Here is a 15,895-nt window from a genome sequence, read left to right on the forward strand (position 1 = left end):
ACATTGGGAGGTTAGGTGTACTTTCTAATGTGGTGATTTGAGCCAGAAAGTAGACTGGGTTTAGTCTAGGACCATGGTCGGCAAACTGCGGCTCGCGAGCCACATGCGGGTCTTTGGCCCCTTGAGTGTGGCTCTTCCTAAGCCTTAGGAGTACCCTAATTAAGTTCATTACAATGTACCTACCTATATAGTTTAAGTTTAAAAAATTTGGCTCTCAAAGGAAATTTCAATCATTGTACTGTTGATATTTGGCTCTGTTGACTAATGAGTTTGCCGACCACTGGGACTCTAGGATAATCTGCTTCTGAGCTTCTTATGAAGTTGAATGGAATCCTACTTGAATGAAATCCTACTTGTGCTCCTGTGTCAGGTCCCCAATGAGGTGATTTCCTCCAGGAAGCTTCCTCTAAACCTGTCTGAGATGGGTGCCTGCTACCATCAGAATGTTTATAACCCCCCACTCCCACCCCCACCCTCACCCCCAATTCACTTTCTGGAACCCTAATGTCCAATGTGATGGTGAGGCCTTTGGGAGGTGATTAGGTCATGAGAGTGGAACCCTCCTGAAGGGGATTAATGCCATTATAAAAGAGGCTCCACAGAGCTCCTTAGCCCTCTCACTAGGTGAGGACACGGTAAGAAGTCTGAGGCCCAGAAGAGGGCTCTCACCTAACTATGCTCTGATCTTGGACTTCCAACCTCCAGAATTGTGAGAAATAAATTTCTCTTCTTTATAAGTCACCTATTCTGTGGTATTTAGTTACAGCAGCTTGAACAGACTAAGTGCCCCTCTTTGTGCCCTCACAGCTCCTTAAGAAAGTCTCTGGCACCTTTCATGTTACATTGTGTATATTCCTCCACGCCCACCCAATCAGAACCTTCTTAAAGGCAAGCATTAATTCTATATTTCTATCAGCTAGAACAACACTTGGAAATAGGGGGCAATCAATGAATTTTCTATTGAACAGAACTGAACTAAAAATAATTTTATAACTGAAAGAGAGTTTGTTGGTGATCCTGTTCACAACCTCCCAATTTTACACTTCAGGAAACCGAGGCCAGAAAGAAAGAATAACTTGCCTGCTCTCACACTGAAGGTGGTGGCAAAGCCACTAGTCTTTATTGGTCAGGCTTGACATATAAAAATACCTAAATACATCCATATCATGGAATATTTTGTATTATTAAAATACATTTGTAAAATACTTATAATGCTAAGAACAAATTCTGGTTATAAAATTATGGTGATAAGTATATTTATATACTACAAACTCAACCATGTTTAAAATATTTCTTATACATGCACAGATGAAAGCGTAGAGGAATTATATAAAAATGTATTAGGGTTGTCTATAGAACTATGGAGATATTTTGGACTATACCTATTTAGATTCTTTAAATATTCTAAAATGATCATCTAATATAATAATTGCAAAAACTTTTAAAAAATCACCCAAACAGTACTCCAGAAATGTATAATTGATATCACCCAAATAAGTTACTGTCAGCATTGTCAATAATTGTCCAGTTAGGGATGGACAAAGTCCCATCACCCAACTGGAATTGGTGGGAGCAGAGGTGTACTTGCTTCCTGATGATATGTGGGCAATTTTCTCAGAAGTCCTGTTTTCAGTTTTGATGAGACAGTTTTCCAGAGGTGAGTGGGTTGTTAAATGGGGTCAATTGTTAGAGAGAGCTGTACTCACTTCCATTCTGGGGGTTGTAATGGGAGGCGTAATACGTGCCCTCATTGTTCTTATTGACTCTCATCCCAATTGGCTCAATACTGAGGGGGTATGCTCCTTTGTTATGGAAGGTGACTCTGATGGTGTCTCCCACCTCTGCCCAAATGACAGGACCTAGGGACAAAGAGAGAATTATTATCCCTTGGTATGTACCATACAGAATATATAAGATGATTATTTTCTTTGGCTTGTCCTCTGACAAGAATCACTGTGAGAAACATGCTTATCTGCAGCAAATAGAAAGCTTGGTTTTTAAAAGACCATTATCAATTTGATATGGTAAGACTAGAAAGAGATGAGCAGGGTGTTTTGATTCAGTTTCAGGTTCCTGAAATTTGTTATTATTTTTATCCAAGTCAGTTCACAAGCTTTATGCGTCTACAAAAACCTATGCAGAGTGTCTAGGCTTTACTTCGCCTAGTCTGTTGGCTAAATGTGTGTTATTATTAAGAGTCAGGGGAGTGCTATAAACCTTGAGCACCCAAACTGGTAAAGTCAATCATCTTGGATGTGAAGACTAACACTGCTGTGAATTTTTCATCACCAAAATTCATTTTATCACCAAATACAGAATAAGCCATAGATGTACAATACACAAATATTCTATGCGATATTTAAAACACCATTTATTTAGAGCTGCTTATGTGCTTTCCTGAGTGTTTATGTGAATTAACTTATTTAATCCTTACAACAACTTTATGAGCTAAGGACTATTATTATTGTTGTTCCTATATTATGGAAAGGGAACAGGCATAGAACATTGAGCACTCTCAAATGTCATTTGCCTAACAGGTGAAGAGTGAGGACAGTCTGAATCCATGCATTCTACTATTCTACCCCAGAGACTGAGCAAGAACCAGTCTTTGGGCTTCGCCTCAGGGCAGCCTACAGAAGGCTCCAAGACAAACTCAGCCTGACTCATTAGTAGCTGGGAGTTTATTTCTAAGGGAATATATCTATTTAAACAATGTGACCTAAACACACAATTCCCCTTACCTCTTTGAAGAAAAAAAAAAATCATCATTTGGAGCCAGAATGGTTTTTAATGATAAAGATTTACTATTGGTAACTTATATTTGGAAAAAAAAATAGCTGGTGCATTTTACTGATGACTGCTCTTCCACATCCCTAGTTTTTTTCCCCTTCTTTCTGGGGTTAGTGTAGTCCAGGGCAAGAGCAGAATGGTGGCTTATGTTCTGCATGACTCACCCAGGATGCCAAGATGCTCCTCTTCAGGGCTTCTCTCCTTTCTATTTGTGAAGGAGGCATCTGTGTACTCACGATAAACCAGCTTTTTATAAGAGCCTCCAATTCTTGTAGGACCATGTTCAAAAAATACCTCTGAAGCACTGCCAAAAGAAAAGCATTTAACGCTGGAGTGAAAGCAGAATAGAGAACAGGTATTCACCCAGGATACTAATTGAAGAGAAAAATTCTGACCAGTGCTTAGAGATAATTATTACCCATGAGTTACTAAATACTGAAACAGAGCAGATAAGACTAGGCCACTTCCTGAAAGGATGATCAGATAGGAATGGAGAATCATGGAAAAGAAGTTTCACTTTTTCAAGTGAAGTAAAAAAATTTCAAGAGGGCCAATGCCAATTGCCAATGGTTAATAAATTATCAAAAACTGAAATTTTAAACAAATTATGAAATCTTTAAAAATACAGTAGCTACTGCTTATTGCATATGAACACCAGCCAGATGCAGCTTTATTTATTATCTGAAACTCAAATGGGAATGCAATAAAGTTTGTAATATTCTTCCCATTTTACAAATGAAGAAATTTAACCTTAGCAAGACATTTGAGTGGAAGTACAAGAGACTTTGTTGTAAAGTCTGAAGGCAACCACCCCTAATTGTTCCTTGACCTTTCCAAACAAGTCTGTGTATATGTGGACCCTCGGGTGTTTACTGGAATCTTTATCCTTAATCTTTATGTTTAAAGGGTTCTACTGATGCCTGTGTCTTCCCAAGAATGCTTACCCTACTGATTGTATCTAAAAGTTAATTTTAGTTCAAACTGCTATTACAATAAAAGCCTGAAGAGGCAGGCAAATGAGGCTGTTTGGTTTCTCTAGCCAGGCAGTCCCTTAGCCCTCTCTTTCACAGAAACGTGTGAAATCATTCATTTGTTCAGAGTAATCATTCATTTGTTGCTCAGGGTCTGCTGGTAAGCCCTAGCAATTTGACTTCACACAAAAAAACCCCATTCATCTCTTCTTTCATTTGACAAATATATTAAACACCTGCCACTTGCCAGGAACTGCGATGTGCTGATGACATACCATAAGCAAGCTGGACCTGTCTCTCTGTGCACCGGACATCTGCAGGGAAGATAGAACTAGGAACCAATAAGTATAATAACATGACTTAGCATGGGGTGTTGTGGAGCATTTCTCCTGGAGTTAGGAAAAGTGGTGGAAAGAGCCCTGAAGGCTTCCCAAAGGAAGTGATGTTTTAAATCTATCTAGAAGAGAAGTAGAATTAAAAAGATGAAGTGTATATAGTAGGGAGTATGGGGCAGGCATTTACAAATAGGAAATAGCCAGTAGGAAGGCTTGGAGGAGAGATGGAGCATGGCATGCTCCCCACAATTTGGCAGCAGCATAGCATGTTGGGCAGGGCAAAGGAGCAGAGAATGAGGGATGGGCAGGAAGGACTAATTAAGGTTTCAGTACTCCATCCCAGTGGGAAAGGTTTGAAAGATTTAAGCATTTAGAATTCATGTTTTAGCAGGATCCCTTGGGCTGCTGCCTGGAGAATGTGTTGGACTGCATTAGACTGCAGTAGGGAGACCTGTCAGGAGGCAGATTCAAAACCTCAGTGAGAGGCAGTGATGAATTCAGGGTCTGGTCAAAGAAGAGGGAGAGAAATAGACAGCTTTTAGAGATATTTAGGGTATGAGACAGTATGTGATGAAAGAAGGAGGGATTAGTGAAGGAGGGAGGGAGTCCAGGATGGGGTTCAGGTTTGAAGCTTGATGGATGGATGGTGATCCTATCCACGGAGAAGTGGCAACTCAGATTTGTGGAGAAGATCATGGGTTCAGGTTTGGACATATTGATTTGGAGAAGACTCATCCAAGTGGGGTGACCATTAAGCACTTTGAAATGCAAATTTGAAATTTATAAAAGCCTCTGGGTTAGAGATGCAGTTTTGAGAGTCAGTGTCTCTAAATATCAGTGCAGCCTCGGTCTTAAATTTCTGCTTCAGGAGTCACAGCTATTGACTTGTGTGTTGTTGAGTAAATTACTTAACCTTTCTAAGTAGTTGAATGGCAAACAAAGCATCTCTGAAGAGGTGGTGTTTGAGCAGAGACTTGAAGCATGGAGGTAGCATATCTCATTGATATTTTTGAAAGTTCGTAAGAGACAGTAGGAAAGGAAAACTGGGACTAGAAGAATGACTTGGAGGCTGTGTAAGTCATCAGATATGCACATAGAATAGCTTGCATGCATCAAAGGACATACTTCAGAGAGTGACAAGAAAACCTACAGAATGGGAGAAAATATTTGCAAAGCATATATCTGATAATGGCTTAATACCCAAAATAAATGAAGAACTCCTATTACTCAACAACAAAACAATCCAATAAAAAAATGAACAAGAACTTGAATAGACTTTTCCTCATATGGTCAACAAGTTTATGAAAAGATGTTCAATATCACTAATCATAAGAGAAATACAAATCAAAACCACCATGAGCTACCACTTTGCACCCATTAGGATAGCTAATTACAACGAAACAAAACACAGAAAATAAGTGTTGGCAAGGATGTGGAGAAATTGGAACCCTTGTATGTTGCTGGTGGAAATATACAATGTTGCAATTGCTGTGCAAAAATGTATGGCAGTTCCTAAAAAAATTAAAAATAGAATTACCATATGACTCAGCAACTTCACTTTCAGGTGTATATCCAAAAGAATTGAAAGCAGGAACCTAAACAGATACTTATATTATAATGTTCATGGCAGCATTATTCACAATAGCCAAAAGGCACAACAAACAACCCAATTGTTCATCAACATATATGAATAAATAAAATGTGGTATGTGTACAATGGAAGATTATTCAGCCTTAAAGAGGAATGAAATTCTGATACAGACTAAAAATGGATGAACCTTGTAAACATTATGCTAAGTGAAATAAGCGAGACCAAAAGGGACAAATATTGTATGATTTCACTTGTATGAAGTGCCTAAAATAGGCCAATTCATAAAGACAAAAAGTGGAATAGAAGATATTAGTGTTAGAGAATTATTATTTAATGGGTATAGAGTTTCTTTTTGGAATAATGAGAAATTTCTGGAAATGGGTAGTGTTGATGATTGTATAACCTGTGAATGTATTTAATACTGCTGGATTGCACAATGCTATGTTTTCAGAAATAGAAAACAAATGAATTGATCTGTCTAATGATATTGAGTGTTTTTTAGTATTTTGTTAAGAATTTGATAATTTTTAAACACATCTTTTTTTCATGGACTCGAAAGACTCAAAAGTCATAGTTCTCAAACTTGGACTCATCCCAAATACCCTAATACATATTGAGTGGTCTAGTTACTTAATTTCAGGTACCAATTAATATTTTAACTGTTGAATGAACATTTTATGATTTTTTAATCATAGAGGAAGGGAGAGGGAGAAAGAGATAGAAACACCAATGATAAGAGAGCATCATTGATTGGCTGCCCTCTGCATACCCCACACTGGGGATTAAGCCCAAACCTGGGCATGTGCTCTGACCTGGAATCAAACCATGATGTCCTGGTTCATAGGTCAATGCTCAACCACTGAGCCATGCTGGCCAGGCTTATGATATTTTTCAGAGGGAGGCATATCTATATATATAAAAACCTAATATGCAAATTGTCCCCTCAGGAGTTTGATCGGGAGACTGGGAGTTCGATCACTCCTTATGATGTGTGATGACCACCAGGGGGTGGCATGGAATGAAGGAAGGCCCTGGCCGGCAGCTGGAAGAAAGGCCCCAGTCAGCAGCCATTAGACCCCGATCAGCCCTGATTGCTGACTAGGCCTAGGGACCCTATCCATGCACTATTTTGTGCACCAGGCCTCTAGTTTTAAAATATTAGTCTTTTTTTTTTTTTTTCTGAATTACCTTCCAGGTGTTGTTAAGTTTTCTTTGGTGAAGGTGTCTATGCCAGATGGTGCATAGTTCCAGATGACTTCCTCAGCAGCAATGTAGTAGTGTCTAACATGCTTCCCATGGATACTGCCCTCTGATGAAGTCTTGTTACAGTCTTGTACTTGGAAAAAGGCCTGCAAACCAGCTGAAAACCACACAGGAAAAGATGTGTTAATGGATCCAATGTGTCTCTCTCTGCTGCCTTGTAAACACTGCTGGTGAAGCGATAGGTGGAAACTGAAGAAATAGATAGCTAGAAACAATATTATAAACTATAGCACAGTTATAAATAAGTTATTACTGATGGAAAATTAAGACCATTATTTAGATTATACTATATAGAGAATAGATATTAATCAGTAGTGTTTTCAAAAATATGGTGCTAGTTTCTGTGGGCTTTCACATAGGAGGTCTTTTAATGATAAAAAAAGACACATTAATAGATCATTGAAGAAGAGAGTCTCTGCCATATTTTAAGAGGTAGGGTGAGGTAGAGGAGGTATAATAGAATGAACATCTATAATTATTGTTCTCTCACACCAAATGGTTGTATACCTGTTACACTAGCCCTTCTGCTGCCAAGATCACATTTGATAGGTGAGATTACGTTTGAAGGTCAAAGTAACATACTCAAAGATCCACATTAAACCTAATTTTCTTCAGGAAATGAATATTTCAAATTAATATTTTTCAAAAACTAAGAATGTTTTATCACATCATATGAAAAGATGGGGAAGGAATTTATCAAGTTAAACCAAGAAGTAGCTGGACTCAAATAAAAAACAAAATTGTCTATATTTGATAGAACCAAGTAAAAAACAAACAGGCTAATTTTCAGCACAATATAGAAATATTATGGTGTTTACAATATTGTGTATTTTTCAAAGCTGAGGAACTATATACAGTATTATACTTTTAGGACAGTACTATATTTTCAGGGCCAATTGTTCTTTTCCAAAATTAATATATTTTCAGATTTCATTATTTCATAAATGTTCTAGTCTTTCAGTCTTTCTTATTACATTACTAGAGGCCTGGTGCACAAATTCATGCATCAGTGGGGTTCCTTGGTCTGGCCTGTGGGATTGGGCTGGAACTGGTTCTCTGACATCCCCTGGGGGGTCCCGGATTGCGAGAGGGCGCAGGCCAGGTCGAGGGACCCCGCTGGTGCATGATCAGGGCCGGGGAGGGACACAGGAGATTGGCCAGCCAGGGAGGGACTGCAGGAGGGCTCCAGGGCATCTCCAACCAGTCTCGCTCAGTCCCGATCAGCTGGACCCCAGCAGCAATCTAACCTACCAGTCGGAGCATCTGCCCCCTGATGGTTAGTGCACGTCATAGCGACTGGACGACTGGTCTACTGTCTTCCCCCTTGTGGTCAGTGCACATCATAGCGAGTGGTTGAGCAGCCTTAGCATATCATTAGCATATTATGCTTTGATTGGTTGAATGGAGGACCAGGCGACCGGACACTTAGCATATTAGGCTTTTATTATATAGGATGTTGTATACCATCATAGGAATAAAATTAAGTTACCAATTCAAAGTTCCTATCATTGCAAGGATATTCAGCTTTTGGTTTCTGATTCCTAATGATTACCTCATTAAGTAGTGTAACTGAGACATGACTCCTATTTTTAGCTGACAGCTTATTTCAGGTAAAGATGTCCTACCTTTCAGATGGTTTAGATTCTGACAGCTGAGCATCCATTCTCCAGGGGTCTGGGCCACCATAAAAGCATCAACAAGGGTGGCAGGAAAAAGATTGATTGTATCAACACGGTAGTTCTTGTTAGTCAATGTTTGGCCGTGGAAGAAAGCTGCGTGCACATCAACTTCATTACCCATACCAAAAAGATACCATTTCACTCTGTCCTCTGCGCACATGGAGAGTCCTGGGAGACTTCCAAAAGCATGTCCATTCACAGCTGTAAGTCAAGAGTAGTGATTGAGACTAATAGACACTGGTCGCTGGGATAGTGATAGTTACCTCTACAGAAGTAAATCAATTTGGAATAGAAAAGACCTGGAACATATGCTACTATTCCTCTCTCTCTCATACCCACATCAGACATTACTAATTGATCACAACACTCTTTAATTTGGACCTGAATTCAGCCTCAGGATTCTTGTTGACACAGTATTAGCAGATGAACCCAACACTGAAGGTGAAACCCATTTGCTTTTTTTGTCATAGACTATACACCTTGGTATATATGTGTGTTTCTTTCTAAATACAAATGTGTGCATATATGTGAAACATACACACAGACAGTGAATAGAAAAAAAGACTGATGGTTATTTAGTAATCGATCATTAATTGTGTTATTGGTGGTAGTATTGATGATTTCTTTTTGACTATCAGATACAATTTTCTACAATACATATAAGTTGCTTTTATAATAAGCAATTTGTTTGATCAGCTTTGGTTTCTGATTCCAAAGGAAACAGAAAAGATGAGAAGAGATGTGGAGAAGAAAAAAAGAAATACAGAGGAAGGAAGTTAGGGAGCAGTGACCAGAGTCACAAAGACCTAAAAGTTTAGAAGCAGAATGGCCTGAAGCCCTTTGAAGAAACTTAGGGTCACTGTTCATAGTGGGTGGTCCTTGAGATTAATGGAAATTGGTACTGGGAAACACCGTGAAAGCACCTGCTGCAACTGAGGTACCTCTCCAGACCTCTCCAGACTAAATTTTGAGTATTTGTTTCTAACATTTGTTTGTGTTGACACATAACAGAGGCAGGATTAAAGTATGGAAAGAGGATCTTCCAGCCAGAATAAGCAAATGTTGGAAACAAAATCTGTACTTTCTTAGTAAGTTTTCTGTTTTGGTAGTACAATTATTTTTGTGTTCTCAGTTTCTTAGTAAAGCTTATTTTGAAGAAGCAAAACACAAGCAAACAAAATTTAAAACTTATTGGTCTAGTTGGTGTTAAGGGATTTGATTTCTTATGTAAGTAAATTCTAATTGAATGACAGAAAATCTTTCTGAGCTCATAATTTGGTCTCTGAGAATTAAAGAGAAGCCTAGGCAGTAAAGAAAACATTTCTAGAAGAAATAAAATGAACTGAAATATAGACAAAATGATGCAAAGTGAGGAGGGACAATGTAAATGTAGAAGAACTATTTTAGAACTATTTTCCTAAGTATAGTTCAATGCTTTACAATATAAGGATAATTTTAAGCATTTAGTTTAATAATTTAAGGCTGCCTAAAATAATTTTTAGAGTTTGGAAGATAAATAAATATAGAAATATGACATCCATATGCATTAATCCATAATTGATGATGTTTTTTTCCCTAGCAGTTTGGGAATAATTTGGTGAATCTGGCTTTACCTGTCCAATAGTTGTGAATTGACTTGTTTAGCTGAATATGAAGTTGCATGTCCAATATGTTTTGTTATCAGAACCACAGGTTAGAAACTACTTATTCATATGAGGGAATAAAGATAGCAGAATTAATGGGTCAAGAGCAATATGATAAAGTTAACATGTCTCTGGTAATCTTACAATACATTCTGTTACTCTCCTGGAAGTCTTCGTTGTCTTTGTCAACTTTCTCTGGTTTGGAGCAGTAGGTTTTAATGTTGTCATCTAGGTACCAGCTGAAATTTTCATCCACCACAGAAAACATCACTACAAATTCTTGGTCAATATTTTTTTCTTTTTCTTTATCCAGAGAATCTGAAGTAAAAATTGCTATTTTAGTATAACTTAATCTTTAGCATGTAGTTTTTAAAGCTCTTAAATTTTACTCTTTTTAAATAGATATATATTTTTATTGATTTCAGAGAAGAAGGGAGAAGGAGAGAGAGATAGAAACATCAATGATGAGAGAGAATTATTGATTGGGCCGCCTCCCACATGCCCCTCACGGGGCATGGAGCCACTACATAGGCATGTGGGGAATTGAACTCAACCTCCTGGTTCATAGGTTAATGCTCAACCATTGACCCATGCTGGCTGGGCTTTAGCAATGTATTTTAACATGTAATTTATAGTTTAACATTTTTAAAATAATCTATTTTCTTAATAATCCACAAATCTGGACTAGTCACTCCTGTTTTATATAATTGGAAACACTTAGGAAGTTTAATATTTAGTGTCCTGGGCTTGGCAGGCACTCATATATCTGGATGTTCATTAACCACATAACTATTAAATGCTCTTTGGCTAATGTCAATTCAAAGTTGTATATATCTACACTAATAAAAGACAAACATGCAAAATGACCATACCTTTGCTATGCCTTAAGCCACGCCCACCAACCAATCAGAGCAACTATATGCAAATTAACCCAACCAAGATGGCAGCTGGCAGCCATGGAGCTGGAGCAAGCAGGAGGCTTGGTTGCCCCAATGATGGAGGAAGCCAAGCTTCCCGCCTGCTGTGGCGACTCTGAGCTCCACTCAGAGCAACAAAATTTCAATTATAGAAGGTAAACAAACCCCAGATATCTGCTTTCAGCTGGCCATAGCCACGGAGCTGGAGTGAGCAGGAGACGTGGGCTGCCCCTGGCAATGGAGGAAGCCAAGCTTCCCTCCCGCCTGCCCTGGCCAGCTCTGAGCTCCTCTCAAGGCTACAAAGTTTCAATTATAGAAGGTAAATAAATCCCAGAAGAAAAAAAAAAGAAAGAAAAAAAGAAGAGGCTGGGAGCTTCCGTCGCCGGGGGGGAGGGGGGGAGGGGGGGAACTTGACCAGCCTGAAAATGTACCTTAGCCCCTCACCCAGACTGGCCAGGCACCCCAGTGGGGACCCCCCACCTGAAAGGGGGTGTGGCCAGCCTGAAAACAGCCATCAGTCCCTCACCCAGGCTGGTCAAACAACCATGGGGTGAGGGTCCCCACTGGGGGGGGGGGCTTGACCAGTCTGCAAACACCCATCAGCCCCTCACCCAGGCTGGCCAGGCACCCCAGTGGGGACCCACACCCTGAAGTGGGTGTGACCAGCCTTCAAACAGCCATCAGCCCCTCACCCAGGCTGGCCAGGCACACAAGTGTGACCCCCACCTTGATGAGGGACACCCTTCAGGGCAAACCAGCCGGCCCCCACCCATGCACCAGGCCTCTATCCTATATAATAAAAGGTAATATCCAAATTTACCCTAACAGCAGAATGACTGCGAATGACTGGTCACTATGACACACACTGACCACAAGGGGCCAGTGGTCAATGCAGGAGCTGCCTTCTGGTGGTCAGTGTTCTCCCACAGGGGGAGCTCTGCTCAGCCACAAGCCAGGCTGATGGCTGCCAGTACAGTGGTGGTGGTGGGAGCCTCTCCCACCTCCTCAGCAGTGCTAAGGATGTCCGACTGCAGCTTAGGCCCAATCCCCTGGGTAGTGGGCCTAAGACAGCAGGTGGACATCCCCCAAGGGGTCCCAGACTACGAGAGGGCACAAGCTGGGCTGAGGGACCCCCCCCAAGTGCACAAAGTTTTGTGCACGGGGCCTCTAGTATTTTCATAATAGGTATGTGGTTCATATAGCCACAAGCTGAGACAAGTCTTTAAAGGTAACTAATGATTGTTAAAGTAAGAATTATATATCAAGCTGTTGATTTATGTTGTCTTTTTCATGATATTATAAATAGATAATATTTATCTATTTATAATAGATATTTAGGCGTGGCTCAGTGGTTGAATTTCAACCTATGAACCAGGAGGTCATGGTTCGATTCCCAGTCAGGGCACAAGCCCACGTTGTGGGCTTGATCCCCAGTGTGGGGCATGCAGGAGGCTGCCAATAAATGATTCTCTCTCATCATTGATGTTTCTATTTCTCTCTCCCTCTCCCTTCCTTTCCGAAATAAATTTAAAAAATGTAAAAAAAGATAGAAATAGAGACTATTATATTATACTAGGGGCCAGGTGCACGAAGATTCATGCATGGAGGGTGAGGGAGTGGGGTTGGTCCTTCAGCCCAACCTGCACCCTCTCCAATCTGGGAGCCCTCCTGGGAGCCCTTTCCAATCCGGGAGTTTCTGTCTGTCTTTGCAATCATATGAACAAATCGTCTGAGACCCCCAACCCAGTTTGGTTTGTTGCTCACTGAATAATAGAGGCTTTTTTTTTTTTTTTTTTTTTTTTTTGCTTCATTGGTGGAGATTTCTTGGAAGTTTTAGGTTATCTTCCCTTTAATTTTTCCTAGACACTCTGATTTTACTTATGTCTCTCATCTTTGCTTTCCCTCCATCCCCCACTGCAACAGTAACTTGCTCCAGGCTCACTTTGCTCTAGTGCAGGGGTGGGAAAACTTTTTGACTCGAGGGCCACAATGGGTTCTTAAACTGGACTGGAGGGCCGGAACAAAAGCATGGATGGAGTGCTTGTGTGAACTAATATAAATTCAAAGTAAACATCATTACATAAAAGGGTACGGTCTTTTTTTTTTTTTAGTTTTATTCATTTCAAATGGGCCGGATCCGGCCTGTGGGCCATAGTTTGCCCATGGCTGCTCTAGTATCTAGGATAGCCATTGGCAAACTACGGCCCGGGGGCCGGATCCAGCCCGTTGGAAATGAATAAAACTAAAAAAAAAAAAAGACCGTACCCTTTTATGTAATGATGTTTACTTTGAATTTATATTAGTTCACACAAGCACTCCATCCATGCTTTTGTTCCGGCCCTCTGGTCCAGTTTAAGAACCCATTGTGGCCCTCGAGTCAAAAACTTTGCCCACCCAAAGCAAAACTAAGATGGCAGCATAGATAAACACCGGGAAATTGCTGCTTCCCACAACAATCGATAAATGCATCAAAAACACAAGGTGGACACCATCCAGAACTACAGGAGGGCTGGCTGAGTGTAAATTCTACAACTAGAAGGAAAGAAAAGCACACTGCGAGCGGGAGGAGCTGCGGAGGTGAAGTGCAGAGGTACGGGGGCTCGCGCGCTCGGAAAGGGTCTGGCACCTGAGGACGCGGCTGTCTTTGTGAATCCGGAGGGAGACACAAGCTCCCGAGGGCTCTGAAATCCGGTTCCGGGAAGTCTCTGGGGACCCAGGACTCATACGGGGAGAAACTGGACTGTCTGGCAGCGGGCGAGCTTGAGAGCGGCTTTCCCTCAGAGGTGCTTGCAGCCATTGCCGGGACACTGGGACTCGCGACTCCTTAGGGCGGGGCTGAGGCTCCGCCATAGCTGCTTTCTCCACCCTTTGATTTCTTGAGACCCCGCCCCGCCCAGGCTGCGGCAGAGGCTTTTGCATATGAATGCCCCGGCCATTTGCAACCTGTAATTACCTAACCGCAGCCGGGCCAGATAGACCCAGAGCTTCCAAGAGAAGGCCCAAGGCCCCACAGCAGCTTGCATTGCTACACAGCTGAGCATCATCAGGGCACTTCCAAACTCCAAAAAAAAGGAAGGGGAATATGCAGTTCTCTTTGTAGTTCCTGCTGTGTAACCTCAGGCAGAGGCTAAATTAGCACCTCCTTAGATCCAAGAGCCACTGTACCCAGTGGTCAGAGGGGAACCATCCAGATCACAACTCCTCAGATCCATAAGGGACACACTCAGGGTGCAGTCTCAGTGAGCACCAAAGCCCCACTGAAGCAAGTCTTGCCCCAGAAGGGTGTCTCCAGCACAGAAGTTCTCCCACTGCAGACACAGCTGATTCTCGCTGCCAATTGGCCTGGAGGTCAATTCCCAGTGATCCTACAACAACCAAGGCATAGCTACAACAAGACTGTGCACAAAGCCCACGAGGGGGTGCACCAAGAGTGTCCACCTCAGGTAACTGGGGAGGCTGAGCCACTGGGCCCTAGAGGACACCTAGCACACAAAGCCACTCTATCAACACAGGGAAGCAGCCAAAATGCGGAGACAAAGAAACAGGTCACAAATGGCAGAAATGGAGGAAAGCAAATGACTGGATATAGAGTTCAAGGCCACGTTTATAAGGTTTTTCAAGAATTTTATGGAAACCGCCGATAAATTTAATGAGTCCCTCAATAAGTATAGTGAGACCATGGAGGACATGAAAAAGGACCAACTAGAAATTAAGCATACACTGACTGAAATAAAGAATAATCTACGGAGATCCAACAGCAGACAAGAGGATCCCAAGAATCAAGTCAAAGATTTGAAATACAAAGAAACAAAAAATACCCAACTGAAAAAGAAAAAAGAAAAGAGATTCCAAAAATAGGAAGATAGTGTAAGGAGCCTCTGGGACAACTTCAAGCATACCAACATCAGAATTATAGGGGTACCAGAAGAAGAGAGAGGGCAAGATATTGAAAACCTATTTGAAGAAATAATGACAGAAAACTTCCCCCACCTGGTGAAAGAAATAGACTTCCAAGTCCAGGAAGCTCAGAGAACCCCAAACAAAAGGAATCCAAAGAGGACCACACCAAGACACATCATAATTAAAATGCCAAGAGCAAAAGACAAAGAGAGAATCTTAAAAGCAGCAAGAGAAAGACAGTCAGTTACCTACAAGGGAGTACCCATACGACTGTCAGCTGATTTCTCAACAGAAACCATGCAGGCCAGAAGGGAGTGGCAAGAAATATTCAAAGTGATGAATAGCATGAACCTGCAACCAAGATTACTTTATCCAGCAAAGCTATCATTCAGAATAGAAGGTCAGATAAAGAGCTTCACAGATAAGAAAAAGCTAAAGGAGTTCATCACCACCAAACCAGCATTATATGAAATGCTGAAAGGTATTCTTTAAGAAGAGGAAGAAGAAAAAGGAACTCTTACCATTTGCCACAGCATGGATGGAACTGGAGAGCAGATAAATACCACATGATCTCACTCATTTGTGGAATATAATGAACAACATAAACTGATGAACAAGGACTGATCCAGAGACGGAAAGGCATTGATTGGACTGTCGGGCTTTGGAGGGAGGGTAGGGGAGGGTGGGGGTAAGGGGGAAAGATCAACCAAAGGACTTACATGCAGGCATATAGGCCTAACCAATGGACACGGACAACGGGGGGGGGGGGGGTGAGGGCATGAGCGGGGGGGGGGGGTAGAGGGTAAC

At 41.3% G+C, this 15,895-nt stretch overlaps 1 protein-coding gene across 4 annotated transcripts in view; it reads right to left on the reverse strand.

The window, feature by feature from the left end:
- LOC118675148 (ceruloplasmin) overlaps nt 1-15,895 on the reverse strand; it is a 101,985-nt gene that overhangs the window by 67,790 nt on the left and 18,300 nt on the right. For all 4 annotated transcript variants that reach the window (XR_004973817.1, XM_036347360.1, XM_036347361.1 and 1 more), the window contains exons 4-8: nt 10,416-10,589; nt 8,575-8,829; nt 6,875-7,046; nt 2,955-3,094; nt 1,707-1,859 (exon numbers count right to left, since the gene is read on the reverse strand). Coding sequence is in view for 3 of the 4 variants with exons in the window: in XM_036347360.1 (XP_036203253.1) it covers nt 1,707-1,859; nt 2,955-3,094; nt 6,875-7,046; nt 8,575-8,829; nt 10,416-10,589 (894 nt within the window). In the remaining variant the exon portion in view is untranslated. The remainder of the gene's footprint in view (nt 1-1,706; nt 1,860-2,954; nt 3,095-6,874; nt 7,047-8,574; nt 8,830-10,415; nt 10,590-15,895) is intronic.

This window comes from Myotis myotis, unplaced genomic scaffold (assembly GCF_014108235.1).
Source record: "Myotis myotis isolate mMyoMyo1 unplaced genomic scaffold, mMyoMyo1.p scaffold_m19_p_2, whole genome shotgun sequence".
Classification (NCBI taxonomy): Eukaryota; Metazoa; Chordata; class Mammalia; order Chiroptera; family Vespertilionidae; genus Myotis; species Myotis myotis.